A 25,059-nucleotide genomic window follows, 5' to 3' on the forward strand; every position below is an offset into this window, starting at 1 on the left:
TAAACTAATTGTCCCAATCCACTCCTAAATCTTTTCGCATCTCATCAAAGTTAGCCTTTCTCCAATCAAAAATCTCAACACTAGGTCCAGTCCTATCCTTCTCCATAATTATATTGAAACTAATGGTATTGTGATCACTGGACCCGAAGTGCTCCCCAACACATACCTCCATCACCTGACCTATCTCATTCCCAGCAGGAGATCCAACACTGCCACTTCTCTAGTTGGTACCTCCATGCATTGCTGCAAAAACCTATCCTGCACACATTTTACAAACTCGAAACCATCCATCCCTTTTACAGTATGGGCTTCCCTGTCGATGTGTGGAAAATTAAAATCAGCCACAATCACAACCTTGTGGTTACTACAAATATCTGCTATCTCCTTACAAATTTGCTCCTCCAATTCTCGCTCCCCATTATGTGGTCTATAATACACCCCTATAAGTGTTACTACACCTTTCCCATTCCTCAATTCCATCCAAGTAGTCTCCCGAGACGAGCCCTCTAATCTGTCCTGTCAAAATACCACTGTAATATTTTCTCGGACAAGCAATGCAATGCCTCACCCTCTTGCCCCTCCGATTCTTTCACACCTTAAGCAACGAAATCTAGGGATATTTAGTTGCCAATCACACCTGTCTTGCAACCATGTTTCACTGATAGCTACAACATCATATTTCCATGTCTCAATCCATGCTCTAACCTCATCCACCTATCTGACAATGCTCGTAGCATTAAAATAGATGCATTTAAGAAACTCTCCACCTCTTCCTCTCTGCTTATCCCTAACGGTGCACGCAACTTTATTATCTTTTTGTTTTCCTTCTCCCCTACATCTTCGGTCTGAACCCTCCTACATCAGGGAGGAAGTTCAAATTACCTCTGTGTTAAAAGTCTAACCATCACGGTGACTGAAGGCAGCTGCAGGTTCATGAGGGACTGTTACTGTCAGATTCTGCAGTTCTGGTGGCTGCTCATTGCACCCAGGACTGAACCCTGGTCACTGAGCATTGGAGGAGTCTGTTCTGCTGATGTTAGACTTAAACTAGACTGGTGTTTAATATTGTGGAGCTGTGAAAGTTAAAACAGTTTTGTATAAAATCCCGTGTTTCAGGTACTTACTGTCTCTACCACACTCACAATGTCAACTAGAAAGGCCACTCGGCCCATCTGGTTCCTGCCCATGTTTCTGTTCCATATCCGTATATCAAAACCTGCCGTTCCCCTCTCACACTCCCTGAGGTGACAGGTTGCAACTAGTCACCACTCCGTGGAATAGAAGATTTCCCTTGAATTTCATAGAATAACAGAAATCTATTTTCCTAAGCTCCATGTACCTATCCAAGAGTCTCTTAAAAGACCCTATTGTATTCGCCTCTACCACCGTCGCTGGCAGTGCATTCCACACACACACCACTCTTTGCTTAAAAAAAACATTGCTCTGATATCTCCTCTGTACCTACTTCCAAGCAGCTTAAACCTATTCCCCCTCGTGTTAGCCATTTTCCTACTGGGAAAAAGCCTCTGGCTATCCACACGACCAATGCCTCTTATCATCTTATACACCTGAATGATTGTCTCCGGGCTGAATAAGACGATGAGCTCACTGTGGTTGTGACGTTCTCGCCCGTCGCCCATCTCCCCCTCCCCGTTCCCCCTCCCCTCCCTCTCTCCCTCCCCACTCCCCTCCCCCTCTCCCTCTCCCGCCCCCTCACCCTTTGTGTTTTACGTCAAAGACCTCAATCAGACACTAAAAACGCACTCGCAGTAAACGAACCTGCAGTCTCGTAACACAATACACCTCTAAAGTCTGACAGCTGTCTAGCAAGTGAATCTTCGATGGTGCAGAGTCAGAAATCAAAGAGTTGCCAGATTGAGTCAGGCTTTGGGGCTGCAATGAGAGTTGGGGTCTAGAGTTTACGAGGAGGAGGAATCAGACCAGCTGGATGTGGCTACAGAAGAAAGATTAGAAGCATTTGGAAATTGGTTGATCGAAAAAAAAAGGTGGTTAATTTCTGCAAAATACTGGTGGAAATCAACAGACAGCAATTGTGAAGAGGAATAAAAAGACAACGTTTACACCGAGCCCTTTCAGCATGCCTAGCCTGTGCACTCCTCTACTTAGTTGCTGCTTGAACTGCAGAGTTCCTCCAGTATTTGTGTGTGTGCGTCTCTGTATTCCAAGCAACTGCAGAATCTCCTGTGTTTTATAACTGCATTTTACTTTGGCATTCGATAGGCATTGATATTGAGTATATTGCTTATGGGAGCCGCTTTCTGCGGTAAAACAGCTGCAGATTTTTCGATGCACACGAAAAAATAAGGTATGGACCTTGAACCGGTACCTGCACTAATCTTTAATGGCACCGTGATTACCCATAGGGCCATGAGTTAAAAATTTCGCCGTCGTTGAGGCACCGATGAAATGCGCAGGCGTCAGGCTGAGGACGTCCCCGAGTGTCACGCATGCGCATAGTACACTGAAGGCCTTGAAAATGTCGGATGGAGGTAAGAGTGATTCTCCGTGTTTTTCTCTGAAACACCGACTTCAGAACGATTCCTGTGAAATCCGGACATCACAGTCCGCAATCCCGGGACAGTCCTGCTCTCTTCCCTCTCTCTCAGCCTCACGATCCGTACACGGGCCCCGGGGAGCTCCCGGCTGATGAGTGAATGGGAACCGATGGATCTCTCAGACAGAGCTGAGCTCCAGCTATCTAAATGCAAGGATTAGGAACTCGGGAGAAAGGGAACAAAATCTTTTACATCTCCAGTTGAGAAATTCGCCTTTGTTCTACCTCCGATCACTGACAGGAGAAAATCTGCAGATGCTGGAAATCCAACCAACACACACAAAATGCCGGAGGAACTCAGCATTAGTACTCTTTTCCATAGATGCTGCCCGGCCTGCTGAGTTCCTCCAGCATTTTGTGTGTGTTGCTTGTTCCACCTCCTCTTGTTCTGGACTTTTCAACCCGTGACGACATGTTTTGTACCATTCTCTCTGGAAGATAATGATATCAAACACCTTTGCCCTGGGCAACAAGTAGCTTTCACATCAAATGTGCCAGACTCCAGTGAGACAGACTACTGCCCTTCCCTTCATATTCATTGGGATTGCCATCACTGAGGTCACCACCGTCAGTCATTGGGGGAGACTTCAGGGGAAATATTTATGTACAATACAGAAACTGGTGATACCTGTGTGTATTGTGGTGATGCAAAAATTGTTGGAGAGTTTACAAGAGGGAAGAATTGGAGTGCTATTTGGAAATCTGACTTTTTAAAGCATAATTTAGCAAGCAAACCACTTATGGACAAAGTGCAAAAGCACTGGAGAGAAAATCCTTCATTACCCTTTACAGGCCTGTGACATGGTGTGAGAGGGCAGATGAACTGAATCGAGCCCAGAGGAGATCACAGTTCTTACAGACAGTGATTTGCTGGCTGTTAAAAGGAATACCTCTCTATATAAAATTCGCAGTGCACATGTCGTCACTGGGTAAAAGAATGCACAGTACAAGATTTCTGTGCACACTGGTGATTACAAATTAGAGGGGACATTGGTGGGGAGAACTCCAGTGTCCCTGACACCCTCACCTACAAGATGTGCACCCAGCTGCACTTTGAGGAGTTGGAGCTGAAAACGGATGAATTGTGGATCATCCAGCAGTTGGAGGGGGTGATAGATATGACATGAAGAGAGGTGAGTTACACCTAAGGTGCAGGAGACAGGAAACTAGGTGAGAGACGTGAAGGGGAATGAAGTTAAATAGCCATCGCAGAGTACTCTTGTTGCCATCCCACACAACAGCCAGGTGGGCCGCTTTAGAAACTGTTGGGGATGGAGGGATTACCTGGCAGAGGAAAGTCAAACGGGTGATAGGGGATTCGTTAGTTAGGGGAACAGAACAGAGGGGATAAAAGGTCAGTTTTGATGGTGTCAAAAGGACCTGACAAGTGTGGTTTGGGATAGGCCGTTTTCTGGCAAAGGAGTACTTGGTAAGTGGGAGGCCTTCAGAAGTGACATTTTTGAGAGTGTAGAGTTCGTATGCTGAAAGGTAACTGGTGCAGGGAGCCTTGGTTTTCAAGAGATATTGAGGCCCCCGATATTTTGTTCCTCTAAATGCCTCAGACTGTTGGGTGCTACCAAGACTCATTATTGACAACAGTATCATAATTCCACCCCCGAGCTCATCGGACTTATTTTTAGTCGTCTTCTGTTGGTTTCTAAAAGCTTCCAATAGTTTTTGCTCTTTTGCTTGCCCTCTCTTTGGCTTTTATGTTGGCTTTGGCTTCTCATTTCAGCCACGGTTGTGTCTTCCTGCCTTTATAATGCTTCCACTTCTTTGGGATGTATCGATCACTCAGCTCCTGAATTGCTCCCAGAAACTCCAGCCATTGTTGCTCCGTTGTCACTCCTATCTTTCCCTTCCAAGCAAGTTTAGCCAGCTTCTGTCACAGAAACATGGAGAAGTTCAGTACGGAAACAGGCTATTTGCCCAATCCATTCAATGCCAAACAAACATTTAAACTGTCTAATGCAACTAACTGCACCGGGACCATCGCCCGCCATACCCCTACCATCCAGGCTCCCATCCAAACTTCTTTTAAATGGTGAAACCGAACTCATATTCACCACTTGTGCTGGCATCTCACTGCACGCTCTCACGACCATTTCAGTAAAGAGCTTTTCCAAATGTTCCCATTAAATTTTCACTTCCCCGCTTACCCATGACCTATGGTTGTCATCGCACCCATCCTCAGTGGAAAAAGCTGCTTACCTGTACCCTATCTATACTGTCATAACGTTGTCTATTCCCAACAAATCCTCAAAGATATGTATAATATCTTTGTTTATGTTTAGAGCCTTTTTCAGATGTATAGGATGATGAGGGACACTGATCGTGTGGATAGCTAGAGGTTTTTACCCCAGGGCTGAAATGGCTAATGTGAGGGAGCACAGTTTCAAGGTGCTTGAAAGTTGATATGGAGGGGATGTCAGGGGTAACTTTATTTACACTGAGAGTTGTGGGTGCATAGAACGGATTGCAGGCTACTTGTGTGAGAGTGTTTCAGTTACTTTGGGGCCAGGAACCCATGCAGCTCAGTGGGAACAGGGAACAATACCAACGGAGAGAGTCAAACTGAGCCAGGTCACAGATTGGAGATGGCAGAAATGCCTCATTCTTAAAGAGACAGGAAGAGCATCAGGGAATTGATGGTCATTCCAGATACCAGCACTGTGCCCAGTTAAAGGTGATTTCTCTCTCCAACTTGGGTTAAACTTCACTGAAACAGTGTGATGCCAGCTCACACCTTGACAACTCAGGGAATCTCATCTGAAATGTTGTCCTACACCCATTGATGGATTTTGTAAATCTTTTTACAGGTTAAAAATGACAAGGAATTTGCCTACGGGAATCTCGAACACAACACGCTAGTTTTGCTGTCTCTGTCCAGATATTTAAGAAGTGGAGCAAGAGATTCACTCGATCATCCTTCCTGCTCAGACTGTGGGTAGGGATTCACTCGATCATCTGACCAACTGGCATGCCCATTAGTTTACATGGGGGGAGCCCATTCATCTGCTCAGACAGTGGGAATGGATTCACTCGGTCATCTCAACTGAAGGTACATCAGCAAGTTCACACTGGGCAAGGCCATTCACCTGTTCTGTGAGTGAGAAGGGATTCAGTTGGTCTTCCCACCTGCGGACACACCAGTCAGTTCACACTGGGCAGAGACTGGTCATCTGAGGAATTTGTGGAGAAGGATTGACTCGGTCATCTGTCCTAATGGCTCACCAGCGAGTTCACACCGGGGAGAGGCCATTCACCTGCTCGGACTGTGGGAAAGGATTCACTTCCACATATAAGTTACTGAGACACCAGTCAGTTCACACCGGGGAGAGGCCATTCACCTGCTCAGACTGTGGGAAGGGATTCGCTCAGACATCTCAACTGAAGGTACATCAGCGAGTTCACACTGGGGAGAGGCCATTCACCTGCTCAGACTGTGGGAAGGGATTCGCTCAGTCATCTCAACTGAAGGAACATCAGCAAGTTCACACTGGGGAGAGGCCATTCACCTGCTTGGACTGCGGGATGGGATTCATTTCGTCATATAAGTTACTGAAACACCGGTCAGTTCACACCGGAGAGTGGCCGTTCACCTGCTCAGACTGCGGAAAGGGATTCACTGAGTTACCTCAACTTCAGGTACATCAGCGAGTTCACACCAGAGAGAGGCCATTCACCTGCTCAAACTGTGGGAAGGGATTCGCTCAGTCATCTCAACTGAAGGTACATCAGCGAGTTCACACTGGAGAGTGGCCAATAACCTGCTCGGACTGTGGGATAGGATTCGCTTCGTCATCCCATCTGAAGATACATCAGCGAGTTCACACTGGTGAGAGGCCGTTCACCTGCTCAGACTGTGGGAAGGGATTCACTTCATCATCCCATCTGAAGATACATCAGCGAGTTCACACTGGGGAGAGGCCATTCACCTGCTCAGACTGTGGGAAGGGATTCATTTCATCATCCCATCTGAAGGTACATCAGCGAGTTCACACTGGGGAGAGGCCGTTCACCTGCTCGGACTGTGGGAAAGGATACTCTCAGTTATCTCAACTGAAGGCACACCAGGGAGTTCACACCGGAGAGTGGCCAATCACCTGCTCGGACTGCGGGAAGGGATTTGCTTCGTTATCCCATCTGAAGATACATCAGCGAGTTCATACCGGAAAGTGGCCAATCACCTGCTCAGACTGTGGGAAGGGATTCCCTTCGTTATCCCAACTGAAGATACATCAGCGAGTTCACACTTGTGAGAGACCATTCACCTGCTCAGACTGTGGGAAGGGATTCACTCGATCATCCCATCTGCAGATACATCTGCGACTTCACACTGGTGAGAGGCCGTTCACTTGCTCAGTCTGTGGGAAGGGTTTCACTTCGTCATCCCAACTGAAGGTACATCAGCAAGTTCACACTGGGGAGAGGCCGTTCACTTGCTCAGAGTGTGGGAAGGGATTCACTCGGTCATCCCAACTACTGGCACACCAGCAAGTTCACACTGGGGTGAGGCCTTTCACCTGCTCAGAATGTGGGAAGGGATTCACTAAGTCATCCACCTTACTGGTACATCGGCGAGTTCACACTGGGGAGAAGCCGTTCAGTTGCTCAGAATGTGGGAAGGGATTCACTCAGTCATCCATCCTAAAGGCACACCAGCGCCTTCACACTGGGTAGAGACCAATATGCTTGGACTTTGGGAAGAAATTCTCTCAGCCAAAACAACCAGTGTGCATCATTGAGTTCACACTGGGGAGAGGCCGTTCACCTGCTGTGAATGTAGGAAGCAATTCACTCAGTCATCTAATGTTATGTAGCTTCCAGTTGTGCTGGCAGCTTAACAGAGGGGGTTATAGCCCCCAGTCTGGCCAAACTGAAGAATCTCGTTTGGGTGGATACTGAGCGATGTGTCCCCTGTGTAATCTGCCCTTGGGGTTCATACTCTCTGTGGACTGTCTCTTTAAAGTGCAAAGAGAACCGAGACTGACCTTGGACACGCTGTTGGATTTCTGCAGAAGTGCTGGGTTGCTATGGTGACCAGCTAATGTTTATGTTCTGTGTGGTTAAGCAAGGTCAGAATGATCCTTTACCAACACAGAACAAGCAAGCGACTTCTTACAGAGAAGTCTATTATCCCCCCCCCCCCCCATCTTGTGAACTAAATTGAATCTACCACATCATTGTAAGACAATGTCGTTTACCACCTTGGTTTTGGATTTTATATACAGGTGGCTCCCGTTTTTCGGACGTTCGCTTTACGACAGCTCACTGTTACGAAAGACCTACGTTAGTACCTGTTTTTGCTAACCAAAGAGGATTTTCACTTTTATGATAAAGATGATGCCTGCTTTATACGTGAGTTTACCCCGAGAAAGACTAGGGTGACCGTGAAGCCTTGTGCGGCATTTGTCTACGCATGCGTGCACGTGCCGATTTTTTTTCTCTCCAAATCGATTTCAGTTCACTATCTTCCCGAATTTCAGTGAATCTACACCGTACATACAATATTTCTACTTTATCATTCCTACTTTTACTATAGGTTAGTGTTATTTTAGGTTTTATGTGCTATTTGGTATGATTTGGTGGGTTTTCTTTGGGTCTGGGAACATCCAAAATCTTTTCCCATTTAGATTAATGGTAATTGCTTCTTCACTTCATGACATTTCGGCTTACAAATGGTTTCATAGGAACACTCTAGCTTTAGATACCGGGGGAAACCTGTATTCACACCTATATATGCATAACATTGCTAACCCTTGGATTATCTGGTTTAAGTTCACTATTATTAGTAGTTACCAATAAAATTTTGTTTGTTAACAGCAAAACTAGACTCCAAGTGTATTTAATTGTTGCTGGTAGTTTTATAGGTTTGCGTCTGTGTGACACCTGAAGTAACAAATTGTACATAATATGTGATTAAGCTATTAAGATTTATAATTCTTACTTTGACCAGAGGGTTAGTAAAGAAAACAAAAAAAAAGAAAAAGGGCCCAGTCTCTCCATTCACGTCTTCTCATCTCTCCCCAGCAAAAGGCCATGAAAATCTCTCTTCCAGACTCACAAGAAAGAACATTTCTCTCATTGGATAGTCCCACACTCCAAAACCCTGTTATCTCTAGTCGTAACCTAAACATTGCTGCTGCAGGGAAGCCATTACCTCAGCAGTGAAACCTTACAGTGTGTTACACTTGTAACACACTACCAGGTTCAAACTGGGGAGATAGTTTCAATGAGCTGCATGCTGGATATTTGTCCATCACCGTTGCTGAATGCAATTTCGAGAGCGACTATTGGTGCTGAAATCTGCAATTATTGCTGCTGCTCACCACACCCAGTTCTGCACCCTGGTCACTGGGCATGGGAGGTGTTTCTTCTGCTGCACATTCACCTTTAATGGGGCTGGAGTTTAATATTCTGCATCTGTTACAAATAAACCAGTTCTATTATAAACTCTGTCTTTGGTGCTTAGTGAATTTATAACACAACTGGTGTACTCAGGCCTGCTGAACCCGGCCAGTGAATCTGTTCCACATCAGTCCATTTAAATCCTCCCCTGTTGTTTCCCTTGAATTCTCTGCAGACTGAAAAAGTCGAGATGACTGCAGTTCTAATCTCTGGGCTGATGAAGAATGACATTGTTCGTTAACCTCCTTAAACACAACTTATTTCCACATTATGACTCATTTTCCCTGCTTCTAAAGGGTTGTTGGAAACACCACTGTCCTCTAAAGACTTAAATTGGAATGGGAAACCATAAGTAGGATGTTCAAAGGAGCAGGGTCAGAAATCAGAGGCGGGTCTGCACAGGGCAGAGTTTGGGACTCTGGACGATGGTTCTGGTAAGAACGTATGATGAGGAGAAAGGAATCAACAGTGGGGCATGGCAACGAATGACAGAGTAGCAACACTTGGACGTTAATTGGCAGACAAAATAATTTTGTTATCTGACTGATGAACAATGCCTGTGGTGAGAGGCCCCATTGGTCGAGGCACATGTGTGTGTTGAGAATGGTTATACCTATTGAGGGAGTTATTCTTGCTTGTTTATCCTGTAAATTATATCTGAATGGTTATTTGAGATGATCCTATCTCTAATAATGTATTAATTATCAAATAAATTGTGAGATTATGTCCTTAACTGAATCAGGCTTGAATTTATAGTGCCTTAATGAAGTTACCGTGGTCATTCATCCATTTGTATTTTAAAGCAAGATTTTGGTGAATGACATTTTCCACTTGATTGTACCTGCGTAAGTAATCAGACTGAGTTAAACTGCTGCAGGATCCTGGAATGTGTTGGATTGTGTCTGGTGTCTCTTGGCATTTTCTGCATTTAGTGTCTTGCTTGCTTGAATTCCATGTATTTCAGATTTTTTTCTTTTTCTTAAACACCTTGTCCTGTATTTCTGCAAGGAACCCCGCTGATTCTGGGAAGGGATCTCCAACTCTCAGTCAGGTGCTCGTTGCTTCCTTCACACCATCTAGTCTGCTCAGATCGTTGGGATGTCTCCCATGGAGGGTCATACTCATTCCACTGGTTAATGTTTTCTTCCAGAGTGATGACTTATTGTTCTGAGTTGGCCTCTCATTTAAGTTTTCTGGTCTGTATTTCTTATCACGATTGCATATACACACATGGAGTGCTGAATCCTGTTTATTTTTGATGAAAATATATATTTAGGTTTTATCTGACTGTTGTGTGATTTTTTTTTCATGTGTGTTATTCCTGTTCCTCCTTGTGTCCAAGGTAGTCGTTAATCTAAGTGGGACTTCGTGTAAATAGACTTTTCTAAAGTCTCTTCAGTTCTTATTTGTCTTTGTAAATTTTACTGATTGAAATGGGACCAAGATATTTTCATTAAAAAAGTCAATCTCGGTATTGATGCAAGTATTTATTGCCTTTGTTGTATTTGTTTCCTATTGAGCTCTGTTTGGCAGGTTTTTTTGAAGCCATGAACTAAATTTTGTCAAAGGTTTTATGGATTTCACACTACTTTCTATTGTCTTTGCTTGTTGATATTCCAGATATGTGGGTATCGAGTCATAAAGAAGAGACTTGGCCAGGAATGTTGATTCCCATCCATAGATGCTGCTTGACATGCTGAGCTCCTCCAGCACTTTATGTGTCGTTCTCTCCATTTCTAGCATCTGCAGGTCCTCTCGTTTCCCAGATACTTATATGTTTCTTGAAATAATGAGCCGGTAGTAGGGCTGTATGGCTCTTTTGGTAAAATATTAAATAAACTCATTATAACGAGGTTGTAAAGGGTTGGAAGATGTAGAATCTCTAGGTAGAATAATCGCCCCCTGTGGTGGGGATTTACAGACATTCACCACCCTCAGAGTGGAAACAATTCCCCTCATCTCAGTGCCGGGCAGTTCACCCCCTGTTTCAGAGACTGGGATCCCTAGTTCAACCGGTAATGAAGTAGTGCATGTCAATGTTCACCTCTCAGTCCTCGATACTCTAAATGAAAGGGTTATCACATTTGATCTTTCTTCATATGATGACCCCACCACACCAGGGATCATTCAGGTGAATCTTCATTGCACTCTCTATAACAAATACTCTCTAACCTCTTTGTTAATCCTCTATGGAATTTCCATATTCTTCAGCCCCGTGTTGCCCCAACCACTCACCTCCCACCCCTGTCACTATTTCCACCTCCCCACCTCCCCCATCACCTGGATCCACCTCTCACTCCCCGGCTCTTGCCGCATCCCCACCCCTCACCTCTTTTCTCTGACCATTTCCCGTCCACTCTCGGTCCAGAGGGAGGGTCTCGGCCCGAAATGTTGACGGTCCATTTCCCTCCACAGATGGTGTCCGACCCACTGAGTTCCTCCGGCAGTTTGTTCTTTGGTCTGTAAACCCGTGTTAGTGTGGGGAGCGGGATTTTACACCATATTCCAGGTACAATCTCAACAAAGCCCAAATAATTGTCACTTTGCCCGGACCATTGGCCCCGCTTGCAGGGCAACAGTCTGCCGGTGTTTGCCCCCCATGTGGTGAATCCCTCTGCTCGACACCACCGTGGGCTCAGATATTTCCACAGATGAGCCCCTCCTGTCCCCACCGGGCCAAATATCCTGTCCGCCCCCTCTCTCACCATCATCATCCTTTCAGTAAAATCCCTCCCTCCCCGGGGAACCGGCATCGAACAGACGGGCCGAGCGGTCTCCTCCTACCTCTCAGCGATACATCAGACTCCGGCCGCAGGAGACGCTTCACAAACGCCCCAACTGCCCTCGGAGGGAAATGGAAATAAATCAGAAAGCGGACATTTACTTTGAGGTTTTCTCCGCTCTGAGGAGGCGCTTGAGCGGGAGACGTACTCAGCGGGGTAACGCCCACTCGGCTTTTCCGCCTCCGTGACTGGTTGTAACCAGTGATTGACATCGCTTCGCACCAATGGGAATAACGTAGCTCCTGAATCCTCTGTTGACAGCGGTGGGAGAGGGGCTGGTCACGTGATTATTAGCCCAGCCGTTAAACCGATGAAGCTTGTGCACAGCAGCGCGTGGGTGACGTAAGACACCGCGCACGTGAGGGCAGATCCCGGTGTGGGGAGCCCATGTGTGACGTCAGGCGCGTGGGGGGGCGGGGGGTAGGAGCTATGTGACGTCACCTGTGGGAGAGCGCAGGCATTTAAAAGCACCTTAATGGACTTTTCAGTGGGACAACAACATTAATCACGGGTTTCATCACTGAATCCAGGGTTGTGGGATGTAAAGTCCCCTGTTATGTGTTCGGCTGTGCCGTGTTGTTGGTGGAGTGGGCAGCGTGGTGTTTGTCCCGATTCGGGTCACAACACCAGAATTGCCAGCGGGCAATACACACAGTGTATTAGCCAACAGAAAACCTTTCGTCCCTGCAGTCTTTGTCTCCTGGTAAACTCAACACCCAGACAGTGTGGACAATAGATACCCCTTCCTCTCAGAGTCAGGGGATCATTCAATCAGCTGATCAATATATATTGGTCATTAAAATTCACCCAGATTCGTTTGGACGGATTTGACGTGGAGTTTGGGGTGTCACAATGAAAGGGCCAGATGGCCGAACTCTCTCCGTTGTCCAAACATCCTTCCAGGTGAGGCGACACTTCACCTGTGAATCTTCCGGGGTCGCCCGTTGTGTCCGCTGCTCCCGATGCGGCCGCCTCTACACTGGTGACACCGGCTCCACCGCAGTTGTGCGGGGTAGGAGTGTTTTTTTTTTATGTGGGGCTCGATGTTATTGTTCCCTTTTGTGCGGAGGGGTGGGTTTTGGGGTTTGATGATTGGGATCCCGTTCTTCTTGATCCGGGGGGTGGGGTGGGAGTTTGATTTTTCTCCCTGAGCGACTTTCATGCTCTTTCTTTGTTTCGTGGTTCTATGGAGAAACAGAAACTCAGTGTTATTTATGGATAGCTGCTCTAATAATAAACTAACCTTTGAACTATCCGCTCCGTGCGGGAGTTCCCGGTGTCCAAACATTTTCATTCTGATTTCCATTCCCGCTGCTACCCGGCCTGCTGTGTTCGGCCAGCGTTTTGTTTGTGTTGCTTTGGATTTCCAGAATCTACAGACTTTGTCGTGTTTGTGATTTACCTCTCCGTTGTCCTTCCGGCCCCCGACCACGGGTGGCGCTGTATAGATCTCCAGCCACTGGTGGCGCTGTGCAGATCTCCGGCCTTCGGAGACGATGTGCAGACCTCCGGCCATCGGTGGCGCTGCGGAGAAACGCCTGCTGAACGCATGCGCGGTACCGAGTGCCGCTGTTGCTGGCGGTTCTCCGATTCGAGCAGGGGTGAGTCGGGAATGATCCCGGTATTGTGTAACTCGGGGGCCGGTTGCATTGGGAAAGGGCCGGGCCCGAGCTCTGCCGGACGGCTGAGGAGCAGGGCTGAAGAGGTAATTTTTTAGCTGCCGGAGCTGTGGGGGGCGGGGGGGGGGGGTGGTGGAGTGGGTGGGTGGTGGTTTGATTGATAAGTTCGTGGCCTAAGTTGGAAGGCCTGGAGTTATACAGCGCTCGGTGCCTGCACGTGTAGTTCAACTCTTTGAGTGAATATGCAGTAAGTTTGAAGTTAATAACTTTTGTGGTATTTCTGTTTCAGATAATTGAAAATTGCTAGGTTTTGTAAAATTGACTCCTTCCACCTTAGGCCATAAACTTATCAATCACTTCCAGTTTGTGATATCCAATTTGTGTACATGCTCATTTCATTTACTGAGCAACTGCCTTGCCCCATACGTGCAATGAGCAGGTGCACAAATTGGATGTGACATATATAGGGCTTCCTATAATGGCAAGCAGTAAACCAAGGTGAAAGAAATATATGAATTCCAGAGCTCCACAGAAATATAGTGATAGCTAAGACATTAACAAGATGACAGCCTATCATTACGTTTCAGTGTATAACTGGTAAAATTAAACATATAATACTTAACTTAATAATATGACAAAATATTGCATTGTTGCACTTAACCGATTATCATAAAATATAATTATCAAGCAAGTAAAATAACTTTGTTTGCTTAGAAGCCAAAGGGTTGTTACTGAGAAAAGTTTACTTTAGGATTAGCGAGTAATCCACGGACCACCATAGATGTAGCCTTACTAATACGACTGATTCGGAGCAGAACATTTCCGTTCATTCCTTGCTTAATATAGCTCCTTCCTGGAATCCAATGGTACCCGTTGGAAAGAGCGGAAAATGCTTGCACTTCTGTACAGGTATTTCCCAGCTTCCTTGGGCAACGGGTCGAGCGAGAAGGAATTTCACAAATACCTAAATAAAAAACAGTCACAGCTCCAGGATTAAACCAAAAACGATCAAATATCCTAATGTTTATTAGTGGTACTTTTCCCTACCAGCCAACACCCCCACTTCCCAACCCCCTGCTTCCGTAGAATTCCCTCTATTTAATATGTGGCTGCTGTTAAATTACCCGCTTGTTTATTTTGACTTTTTTACAGAGGTATCGGAGCAGTTGTCCGGTGAGCTCTGGTAGCACTGCACCTCTGAATGTATGATCCCTTCTCCCACCTGGTTCCATCTGCTTATCTCTGCTCATCTTGTTCAACCTCTGTGCAGTCTCCTAAACCCATCTTCCTGCTTCAGTGATTTACATCTCCCATCTGGGTCATCTTCGGTCCACCCTGTATCCCACCTCCTCGATGTTATATATCAGCAATCTTTCTTCCAATCTCTGTCTTCATTGTGAAGTGTTCTTTTGAACCTTTGGCCTCGCTGAGTCATTTCCAGAAACGGTTATTGTTAGCTGGAATGCCGGAGGGTCATCAGGTCCCAGTTCTGTTGTGCATTGGTGTGGAGGTGCTCGTTTATGAACAGTGACGGGCTGACACACTGCAGCATTTTACTGGCAGCAAAGAGTACTGGGAGAGTTGGTGCTTGGGCTCTAATCCTGTGATCGGCTTTCCAGGCAAATGGAACTGCTGGTGTTTTGGCTTTGACTTTGGTTTGAGCTTCTACAGATGTGGCTGGATGGCCATCCTGCAATGAAGCAGAAATTTCGAGCAGCTGGACATTGGCTGTGGGGAAATCTCAGATTGCACTACCCAGTGTGAGATGTGGGGACGATGTGTGAGACTCTCAAGGTCGGTGAGTGGCAGATTAAGCTGTGTGAGTCTGTGAGGTTGGGTCCTGGGAGATCATAGTTTTTGATCCAGCTAAAGTGGATCCAGGGATTGAGCTGTTTGGGCTTGTGAGGTGTTGAGTGAGTATTTCTGGTCTGGGATCAGATGTTTGTTTCTGGAGTTCCTTTGGAAGCAATGACTGCCAGTCTGAGGAGAGGATGAGTTCCCATTCCATCCTCACAGGGAGAGGCTGTGAGTAAATGGGCTGTTCCGTGTTTACAACAGTAGAAATAGACCCAGAGATTGGTGTTCAAACTGTGTTCGGAAATCCCCCCCCCCCCCCCCCCCCGCCCATCCTCCCCCACTGTCACACAGTGGAAATCAGGCAGCTGTGCTGGAGATCTGCACTAAAAACTGAAAATGTTTGAAGTCATTCTGATGAAATGTTATTAATTGAATTGTATTGTAAGCTGTTCCTTACCTGCAGAGTGTTTCTGGTAATTCCAGTTTCTTTTTATTTCTTGGCTTATATTTCATGAAATGGACCTGTTTTAACCTGGAAATGAAAATGGCTGTGATAGTTTGTAGGCCTCCTTTAGAGTCTCTGCAGGTCTCCACTCTCAACGCCAGCGATGTTGTCCAAGGGAAGGGCATTAGGACCCATACAGCTTGGCACCGGTGTCGTCGCTCAAGGACACACAGGCAGCCTCTGCCAAGGCTCGAACTAGCAACCTTCAGATCACTAGACCAATGCATTAACCACTTGGCCAGGCGCCAGCACATGTGATAGTAGAACAGTAAAGAAAGCACAACATTTCCCTGTCAATTAACCTGGTTCCAATTTTACTGTTTTTCCTGGAAATGTGTTCAGTGCAGTTGTTGCTAACAAGGTTTACATGAATAATCTCAGGAACGATCGGTGTTATGTATGAGGAGCATTTGATGGTTCTGGACCTGTGCTCAATGGAGTTCAGAGGGACGGTTGGGGTGGTGGAGGGATGTATGGTTAAGTAAACCTACCGAATGCTGAAAAGTCTGGATACAGTGGACATGGAGAGGATGTTTCCATTAGACAGAGTCTGTGATCTGACAGCATGGTCTCAGAATAAAGATGCTTCCCCTTAAACTCAGATGAGAAAAATTTTTTGGCCAAAAGATGTCTGAAGTGTGGAATTTGTTGCCACAGAGGTTGGTTGAGGCTGCCATTTGGGTATATTTATGACAGAGATTAATATATTCTTGATTGCTAAGTAGCTTCAGGGTTACAGGAGGAAGACAGGAATATGGTGTTGGAATAAAAATCAGCCCTGGTTGAATGGTGGAGCAGACCAGATGGATCGAATCACCTGATTCTGTTCCTGTGTCTTATGTCTTACCATGACTGAATGATGGCTCCTTCTTATCCCATATCATTCTGTGACATGTGAGGGACAATTAAAGATTGTTCACTGAGATCGTTAAATCTGTCTTCAGTGTTTAAATTTCAGTGAGCTTTGTTCTTAGTAACATTACGCAGAAATGTTTGGTTCTCCTTTTCATTATTAATGTGCTTCATTGTCTTTCATGTTAAAGTTAGATCTGCAGTGAAGGATTTATTGGAAGAAAAACCACGACTGAAAACTGAACAGCAACAAGTGAACCAGCCCGAGGACTGAGAGCACCGACTGGAGAGAACCCATCTGACTCGGAGATTCCACTGATTCAGTCCGGAGAAAGTTTGGTGAGTCTCATTTACTCAAACACTGGTCCTTTAGACATTACATACCTGTACAAAGGAAGGTAGGTAATAGTGGGGAGTGAGACTGAATGTGCCCAGAAGGACCAGTTATGCCTCTGTCAGACCCAGTTGCAATCACTCCAGGTCTGGTAATGTGCTTCCAGCAGCCCAGCCCTTTGAAACCACTCCCATTCCCTCACAGTGGTTACTCAGTTCAAGATCTTGCATCCTCTGATGTAGCTTTTGGTCAGTTCTGAGTGGGGAGAGGGGAGTGTTTATACTGACTGTCATTCAAAAACAGTAATTGTTTGACCTTGCTGCAAACTCTCTCCCCATACCCTGTACTTTCTCAACTAAATTATTGACATAGATGACAAGTATGAATGGGCGTAACCTCAGAGAACGTCACTAAGCACTGGACTCGAGTCCAAGAAACAGCCTCTCACCATCACCCTGTGCCTCCTACCACCCAGCCATTCCCAGACTCTGGGGCTCTGTAACCAACACAATGTTATCAGGAAGATTAGTCAGTGATTAAGATGATGAGAGAATTGTGGCCTCCTGAAAGGACATGCGAGCTGAGCTGTCTGATTCATTGGACCAGATCCACCCTCGTTGACAACGTAATTTACCCCTTGCCCATCCACCCAGGTCATGTTACTTCCGATAACCCACAGTACCCCAACCACCCCCCGCACACCCACACCCTTCTGACCATTCACCCCACACCGACACATAGACAGGCCCCCTTCACCCACGTCCACCCTCCCAGCTTGGGGAACCACAACAAACTGATCCCGCGATCCCGACACAGTGCAAAACTAACACCAGGGATGCAAGACTGGAGAGCCCGGAGCCTCCCGCTGTCCGGCTCGGTCTCGGCCCTTTCCCACAGCAACCGGCCCTGGATTTACACAAACCCGAGATTAACACCTGCCTCACCGCCACCAGAACAGTAGAAACACCCGCATCAGCTGGGGTTGAGCTGCAGTTGGTCCCCGTATGTGTTAAAACTCCCCGCTGTCGGATATGGAGACCAGAATCGTACGCAGTAAAACCACATAACGATTACAGCACAGAAACAGGCCATCTCGGCCCTTTCAGTCTGTGCCGAATGCTTACCCTCACCCAGTCACACCAACCCGCACTCAGCCCATAACCCTCCATACCTTTCCTGTCCGTATACCTATCCAATTTTTTTAAAATGTCAAAATCGAACCTGTCTCTACCACTTACACTGGAAGCTCGTTCCACACAGTTACCAGTCTCTGAGTAAAGAAGTTCCCCCTCGTGTTACCCCTAAACTTTTGCCCCTTAACTCTCAACTCATGTCCTCTTGTTTGAATCTCCCCTGCACTCAATGGAAAAAGCCTATCTACGTCAACTCTATCTATCCCCCTCATAATTTTAAATACCTCTATCAAGTTCCCCCTCAACCTTCTACGCTCCAAAGAATAAAGACCTAACTTGTTCAACCTTTCTCTGTAACTTAGGTGCTGAAACCCAGGTAACATTCTAGTAAATCTCTGTTCTCTGTTGACATCTTACGTATAATTTGGTGACCAGAACTGTATACAATGCTCCAATTCTGGCCTCACCAATGCCTTGTACAATTTTAACATTACATCCCAACTCCTGTACTCAATGCTCTGATTTATATAGGTCAGCATACCAAAATCTTTCTTCACCACCACATGAGATTCCACCTTCAGGGAAATATGCACCATTATTCCTAGATTTCCTCACACTGTCTACAAGCTTTCTCTATTTGTGAACTAACCTCCTCTCTCCCAGTCTCTTCAGTTTGATTCCCACTCCCCCCACAATCATCCTAGTTTAAAGTCTCCCCAGTAGCCTTCACAGATCTCCCCGCCAGGATATTGGTTCCACTAGGTTTCAAGTGCAACCCGTCCTTTTTGTACAGGTCACACCTGCTCCAAAAGAGGTCGGAATGATCCAGAATCTTGAATCCCTGCCCCCTGCTCCAACCCCTCAGCCACGCATTTATCCTCCACCTCATTCCATTACTACTGTCACTGCCACGTGGCACAGGCAGTAATCCCGAGATTACTACCTTTGCAGACCTTCTTCTCAACTCCCTTCCAAGATCCCTATATTTTCCTTTCAGGACCTCTTCCCTTTTCCTACCTATGTCATTGGTACCTATATGTACCACGACCTCTGGCTCCTTACCCTCCCACTTCAGGATATCTTGGACGCAATCAGAAGTATCCCGGACCCTGGCACCAGGGAGGCAAACTACCATCCAGATCTCCTGACTGCCTCCACAGAATCACCTATCTGACTCCCTAACTATCGAGTCCCCTATTACTACTGCCTTCCTCTTCCTTTCCCTCCCCTTCTGAGCCACAGGGCTGGACTCTGTGCCAGAGGCACGGCCACAGTTGCTTCCCCCAGGAAGGCTGTTCACCCCCCCCCACCCCCCGCAACAGTATTCAAACAGGAGTACTTAATTGTCAAGGGGTACAGCCACTGGGGTACTCTCTAGTACCTGACTCTTCCCCTTCCCCCTCCTAACCATGACCCACCTGTCTGCCTCCCGTGGCCCCGGTGTGACCACCTGCCTGTAACTCCTCTCTATCAACACCTCACTCTCCCTGACCAGACGAAGGTCATCGAGCTGCAGCTCCAGTTCCCTGGCACAGTCCCTTAGGAACTGCAGCTCGACACACCAGGCGCAAATGTGAACGTCCGGGAGGCTAGGAGACTCCAGGACCTCCCACATCCGACACCGAGAACAGCAAGCTGCCCTCACACTCATAATTCCCAGCATGGAACCGTAATCGCATGGTGGATTTGTTCCGTGACTTGTGAACATACGTGATTAATGACCCTGCAACTGGGGACTGAGTAAATAGTTCATCTAACAATTCAGATCATACACACCAATCTCCTTGCCTTTCTCACTCACCCCTAGCTACTTACCCCATTTCCCTCACCACACCCTCCTCACAGTTCCTCTTCCTCATAGGGCCCTCTACTCCAGCCCTTCCTTCTTGCTCCCTCTCTCCCTCACTGTCTCTACTCTCCCTCACCCCTTCCTTATCATCGCCCCCTCAATCATCCTTGCTTCCTCACCGGCTCTCTCCCTCCCGCTTCTTTCCCTATCCCTGTTGCACTGCTACTTGACCACTCCCACTCTTTCACCCCTTTCCTCGCGCTCTCCTTTTTTGCCACTCTCTCTACCCCTCTAGTAATAAATCATACTCCTCTCTCTTGTTTCTCTTCATCTCCTCACTCTGTCATGACTCTTTTCATTTCTCTCACTCTCTCCCTCTTTCTCTCCATCTCTCCATCTATTTCTCTTACTGTTCCATTCTCTCTCCCATTCCACAATCCCTGTCCCTACCGCTATCACCCGCCATCCCACTCTCAATCTCAGTTACCCTCTGTCTTCCCCTCTCCATCTCCTCCTCTCTCACGCACCTCAATCAAACTTGTCTCTCACTCACTCACCTCTGCCACTCTGTAACCACCTCCATTTCCAGCTCTCAACCTCTCTATCTCTCTCCCTACATCCCACCCTCCCCCCTCTCTCAAACACTCCCTGCTGTCTCCCGTATCCCACATTGTCTTCCCCTCTTTCTCATCCTCTAAATCTACCACTCACCCCACGCGTTCTCCCTCTTCGCTCCCTGTCAGTCCTCCTTCTCCTCCCCCTTTCTCCCGTCACACCCCGCACTCTCCACCCCATCCCATACAGTGGTATGCAAACGGCTGGGCACCAGTGGTCAAACTTCCTGTTACTGTGAATAGTTAAGTGAGTAGAAGGTGAACTGGTCTCCAAAAGTCAGAAAATTAAAGACAAAACATTCAACATTTTAAGCAAGATGAGTGTATTATTAAAAACACAAAATGCTGGCAGAACTCAGCAGGCCAGACAGCATCTATGGGAGGAGGTAGTGACGACGTTTCGGGCCGAAACCCTTCATCAGGAGTTTAGTGTATTATTTCTGTTTTGTACAATTTTAGAGTGGGAGAAAAAAGGGAAAGGAGCACCAAGGAAAAGTTTGGGCACCCCAAGAGATTTGAGCTCTCAGTTAAATTTTACCAAGGTCTCAGACCTGAATTAGCTTGTTAGGGCTATGGCTTGTTTGCAATCATCATTAGGACAGGCCAGGCTGTACAAATTGCAAAGCTTTATAAATATCCTGACTCCTCCAACCTTGTCCCAACAATCAGCAGCCATGGGCTCCTCTAAGCAGCCGCTGAGCACTCTGAAAGTTAAAATAAATGATGCCCACAAAGCAGGAGTAGGCTATAAGAAGATAGCAAAGCGTTTTCAGGTAGCTGTTTCCTCAGTACATAATGTAAGTAAGAACTGGCATTTAACAGGAACGGTGGAGGTCAAGTTGATGTCTGGAAGACCAAGAAAACTTTTTGGGAGAACTACTCGTAGGATTGCTAGAAAGGCAAATCAAAACCCCCGTTTGACTGTAAAAAACATTCAGGAAGATTTAGCAGACTCTGAAGTGGTGGTGCACTGTTCTACTGTGCAGTGACACCTGCACAAATATGACCTGCATGGAGAGTCATCAGAAGAAAACCTTTCCTGCGTCCTCAACACAAAATTCAGCGTCAGAGGTTTTTCTGACTGAGGGAGAGGTTGTATTCTTGACACCAGACAGATGTTGTTCAGAGCTCAGACAGAGTCAGCATCAAATGCTTGAGCCTGGTGCGATGGATGTGTTGAGCTGTGGAAATCACAATGCAAGAAGCATCATAGGAAAGCCAGATGAGCCCAGGGCATGGAATTGTGATATCGTAGGCATTACTGGGAATTGGTTGCACCCAACAGTCTGAGGAATCTGGAGGAACAAGTTTGTAGAGAGTTCACAGACAATACCAAGAAAAAAAAGTTGATATAGTAAGTGATTTTAACTTTCCATATATTGACTGGGACTCCCATACTGTAAAAGGACCAGCTGGGGTAGAGCTTGTCAAATGCTCCTTAATCAGTACGTAAAACATCCGGCGTAGAATTGTGCAATAAGCTGTTGGGAAACGATCCAGGGCTGGTGACAAAAATTAGTGAATGGGAACACTTTGTGTATAGTGATCATAATGCCATGAGATTCCAAGTAAGTATGGAAAAACAGAGGTCTGGACCTCTCTTGAGATTCTAGATTGGAGCAACATCAATGTTTATGGTATTTGCAAGGATTTGAAAAGTGTGGACTGGGACAGGCTGTTTTCTGCAAAGGAGTACTTGGTAAGTGGGGGTTCTTCAGAAGTGAAATTTTGAGGGTGCAGAGTTTGTATGTGCCTACCAAAATAAATGTTGAAAGGTAACTGGTGCAGGGAACCTTTGTTTTCAACTGATATCGAGGCCCCGGATATTTTGTTCCTCTAAATTCCTCAGGCTGTTGGGTGCTATCAAGATGCATTAATGACTACAATATCATACTCCCACGCCCTGAGCTCATCTGACTTGCTTTAGTTGACTTCTGTTGGTTTCTAAAAGCTTCCCAATGTTTTTTACTCTATTATTTGCCCTCTCTTTGGCTTTTATGTTGGCTTAGGCTTCTCATTTCAGCCACAGTTGTGTCCTCCTGCCTTTCCAATGCTTCCACTTCTTTGGGATGTGTCTATCACTCACCTCCTGAGTTGCTCCCAGAGACTCCAGCCATTGCTGCTCCATCGTCATTCCTACCAGGTTCCCCTTCCAGTCAGGTTTGGCCAGCTTCTCTGTCACAGAAACATGGAGAAGGTCAGAACAGAAACATGCCCACTCTGGATGATCAGAATGGTAATCTATATGGGAGAAAAAATAGATAGGGGTGGTTTTAAATAGTAGTTTTGCATCCGTATTTACTCAGGAGATGGACACAGAGTCGATAGAGGTGAGGCAAGGCAGCATCAAATTCAGAGAGCATGGACAGATTACAGAGGTGGAGGTGTTTGCTGGCTTAAGGCAAATTAGCATGGATAAATCCCCAGAGCCTGACTAGTTGTTCCCAAGGACCCTGCGGAACACAAGTGCAGAAATTGTTGGGGTCCAAGCAAAGATATTGAAATAATCCTTAGTGCCAGGTGAGGCACTGGAGGATTGGAGGACAGACAATGTTGTTCCACTGTTCGAGAGGGGGTGTAAGGGGAAACGAGAAAATGTTACGTTAGTGAGCGTGACATCAGTAGTGGGAAAGTTATTAGAACATAAGTGCAGGAACCGGATATATAAGTATTTGGATAGATGTGGACTGATTAAGGATAGACAGCATGGTTTTGTGCATGGTGGGTCATGTCTAACCAGTCTTACAGAGTCTCTCGAGGAAGTTATCAGGAATGTGGCTGAGGGCAAGGCAGTGGATGTTGCCTACATGGACTTTAGCAAGGCACTTGACAAAGTCTCATATGGGAGGTTGGTCAAGAAGGTTCAGTCATTCAGCATTCAAGATGAGACAGTAAATTGGATGAGACACTGTCTGTGGGAGAAGCCAGTATGGTAGCAGATGGTTGCCTCTCTGACTGGAACCTGTGACTGGTGGTGAGCCACAGGGATCAGTGCTGGATCTGTTGTTGTTTGTCATCTATATCAGTAATCTGGATGATAAGCTGGTTAGGGATCAGCAAATTGGAGGATGAAACCGAGACTGGGGATTCAGCGGACTGTGAGAAGACTATCATGGCTTGTAGTGCGAACTGGACCAGGTGGAAATATGGCTTGAGAAATGGAAAATGGAATTCAATGCAGAGAAGTGTGAGATGTTGTATGTTGGTAGGACCTACCAGGGTGGGTCTTACACAGTGACTGGTCGGACATGTAGGAGTGTTGTTGATGAAAGGGATCTGGGAATACAGGCCTATGTTTCACTAAAAGTGGTGTCACAGTTCGATAGGGACGGAAAGAAAGATTTTGGCACATAGTCCTTCATAAACCAAAGTATTGAATGGTATGTTATGTTGACATTGTACAAGACATTGGTGATGCCTAATCTGGAGTATTGAGTGCAGTTTTGGTCATCAACCTACAGGAAAGATGTAAAAGGGGTTCAGAGATTTCAGAGAAATGCCAGGTCTGGAGGACTTGGGTTATAAGGAGAGACTGGAACAGGTCAGGACTTTATTCCTTGGAAGGTAGAAGATTGAGGGGAGATTTGATGGAGGTATACCACAATTATGAGGGTTATAGATGGGGTAAATGCAAGCTGGCTTTCTCCACTGAGATGGGGTGGGACTACAACCAGAAGCCATGGGTTAAGGGTGAAAGGTGAAAGGTTAATTGGAACATGAGGGGAAAATTCTTCACACAGATCCGGGTGTGGGATGAGCAGCCAGCAGAAGTGGTGCATGCGAGCTCAACTTCAAAATTTAAGAGGTTTGCATAGGTACTTGGATGAAAGGGGTATGGGAGTAGAAAGTTTAAATAGTTCAACACAAACTGGAAGGGCCTGTTTCTGTGTTGTACTTTTCCATGACAAGAACCTTAAATAATACTATCATTCACTCGAATTCCTTTAAGAGCTGTGCAGACCAACCATATATCTGAGTAGGAGAAATCCTCAATTCCAGAGTTTCTCCATGTCTCTCTAACGTTGAGGCAAGTTACTGCAGTGGTTTGCCATTACCTTCTGCTGGGTGAGGGGCCAAAGAGATCACCAGCTCATAACCCAGCACGGATGGAATGCGTGCAGGGGAGCCGGCTGGATTCGAACTCAGGACCTTTCATCTCAAAGTCTGGCGCTGATGCGCCATGAGAGGGTTTCTGTTACTGTGGGGCCTGATACCCTTTCAGCTCAGAGGGAACAGGGAATAATACCATTGAAGAGAGTCAAACTGAGCCGTCACATATTGGAGATGGCAGAAGTACCCCACCCTTATAGAGCATCAGAGAGTTTGTGGGTTTTTCCAGATACCAGCACTGTGCCCGGTTCGAAGATGATTTCGCTCTCCAACTTGTGTTGAACTTCACTGTAACAGTGTGATACCAAATCAAACCTTGGCAACTCAAGTGATCTCATATCAAATGTTGTCCTTCACCCACTGATGGATTTTAATTTTTTTTACAGGTTAAAAACGACAAGGAATTTGTCTATGGGAATTCAAACACAACACACCAGTTGTGCTGTCTCTGTTTAGATATTTAAGGAGCAAGAGATTCCTGCTCAGACTGTGGGGAGAGATTCACTCGGTCATCTGACCAACTGACACGTCCGTCAT

General features: G+C 46.3%; 1 protein-coding gene and 1 long non-coding RNA gene across 3 annotated transcripts; one reads left to right on the forward strand and one right to left on the reverse strand.

Annotated features, from left to right (window-relative positions):
- The first annotated feature begins 2,415 nt into the window (after window positions 1-2,415).
- LOC132388635 (zinc finger protein 585A-like) lies at window positions 2,416-10,457 on the forward strand. Of its 2 annotated transcripts, none has more exons than XM_059961003.1 (2): window positions 2,416-2,510; window positions 5,395-10,457. In XM_059961003.1, exon 2 carries the CDS (start codon window positions 5,801-5,803, stop codon window positions 7,256-7,258), a length of 1,458 nt encoding a protein of 485 aa, XP_059816986.1. In that variant the 5' UTR covers window positions 2,416-2,510; window positions 5,395-5,800; the 3' UTR covers window positions 7,259-10,457. The 2 variants fall into 2 exon arrangements, with proteins under 2 accessions (XP_059816986.1, XP_059816987.1); XM_059961004.1 differs by lacking the exon at window positions 2,416-2,510 and adding an exon at window positions 3,688-3,708.
- A 4,298-nt stretch (window positions 10,458-14,755) lies between these two features.
- LOC132388639 (uncharacterized) lies at window positions 14,756-24,948 on the reverse strand. Its single transcript, XR_009510297.1, has 4 exons — window positions 24,838-24,948; window positions 22,499-22,587; window positions 15,643-15,717; window positions 14,756-15,078 (listed from the first exon to the last, which is right to left on the reverse strand). It is a non-coding gene; the product is annotated as an uncharacterized LOC132388639 (long non-coding RNA).
- Between the last annotated feature and the right edge of the window lie 111 nt (window positions 24,949-25,059).

The sequence above is a fragment of the Hypanus sabinus genome, unplaced genomic scaffold (genome assembly GCF_030144855.1).
Source record: "Hypanus sabinus isolate sHypSab1 unplaced genomic scaffold, sHypSab1.hap1 scaffold_368, whole genome shotgun sequence".
Lineage (NCBI taxonomy): Eukaryota > Metazoa > Chordata > Chondrichthyes > Myliobatiformes > Dasyatidae > Hypanus > Hypanus sabinus.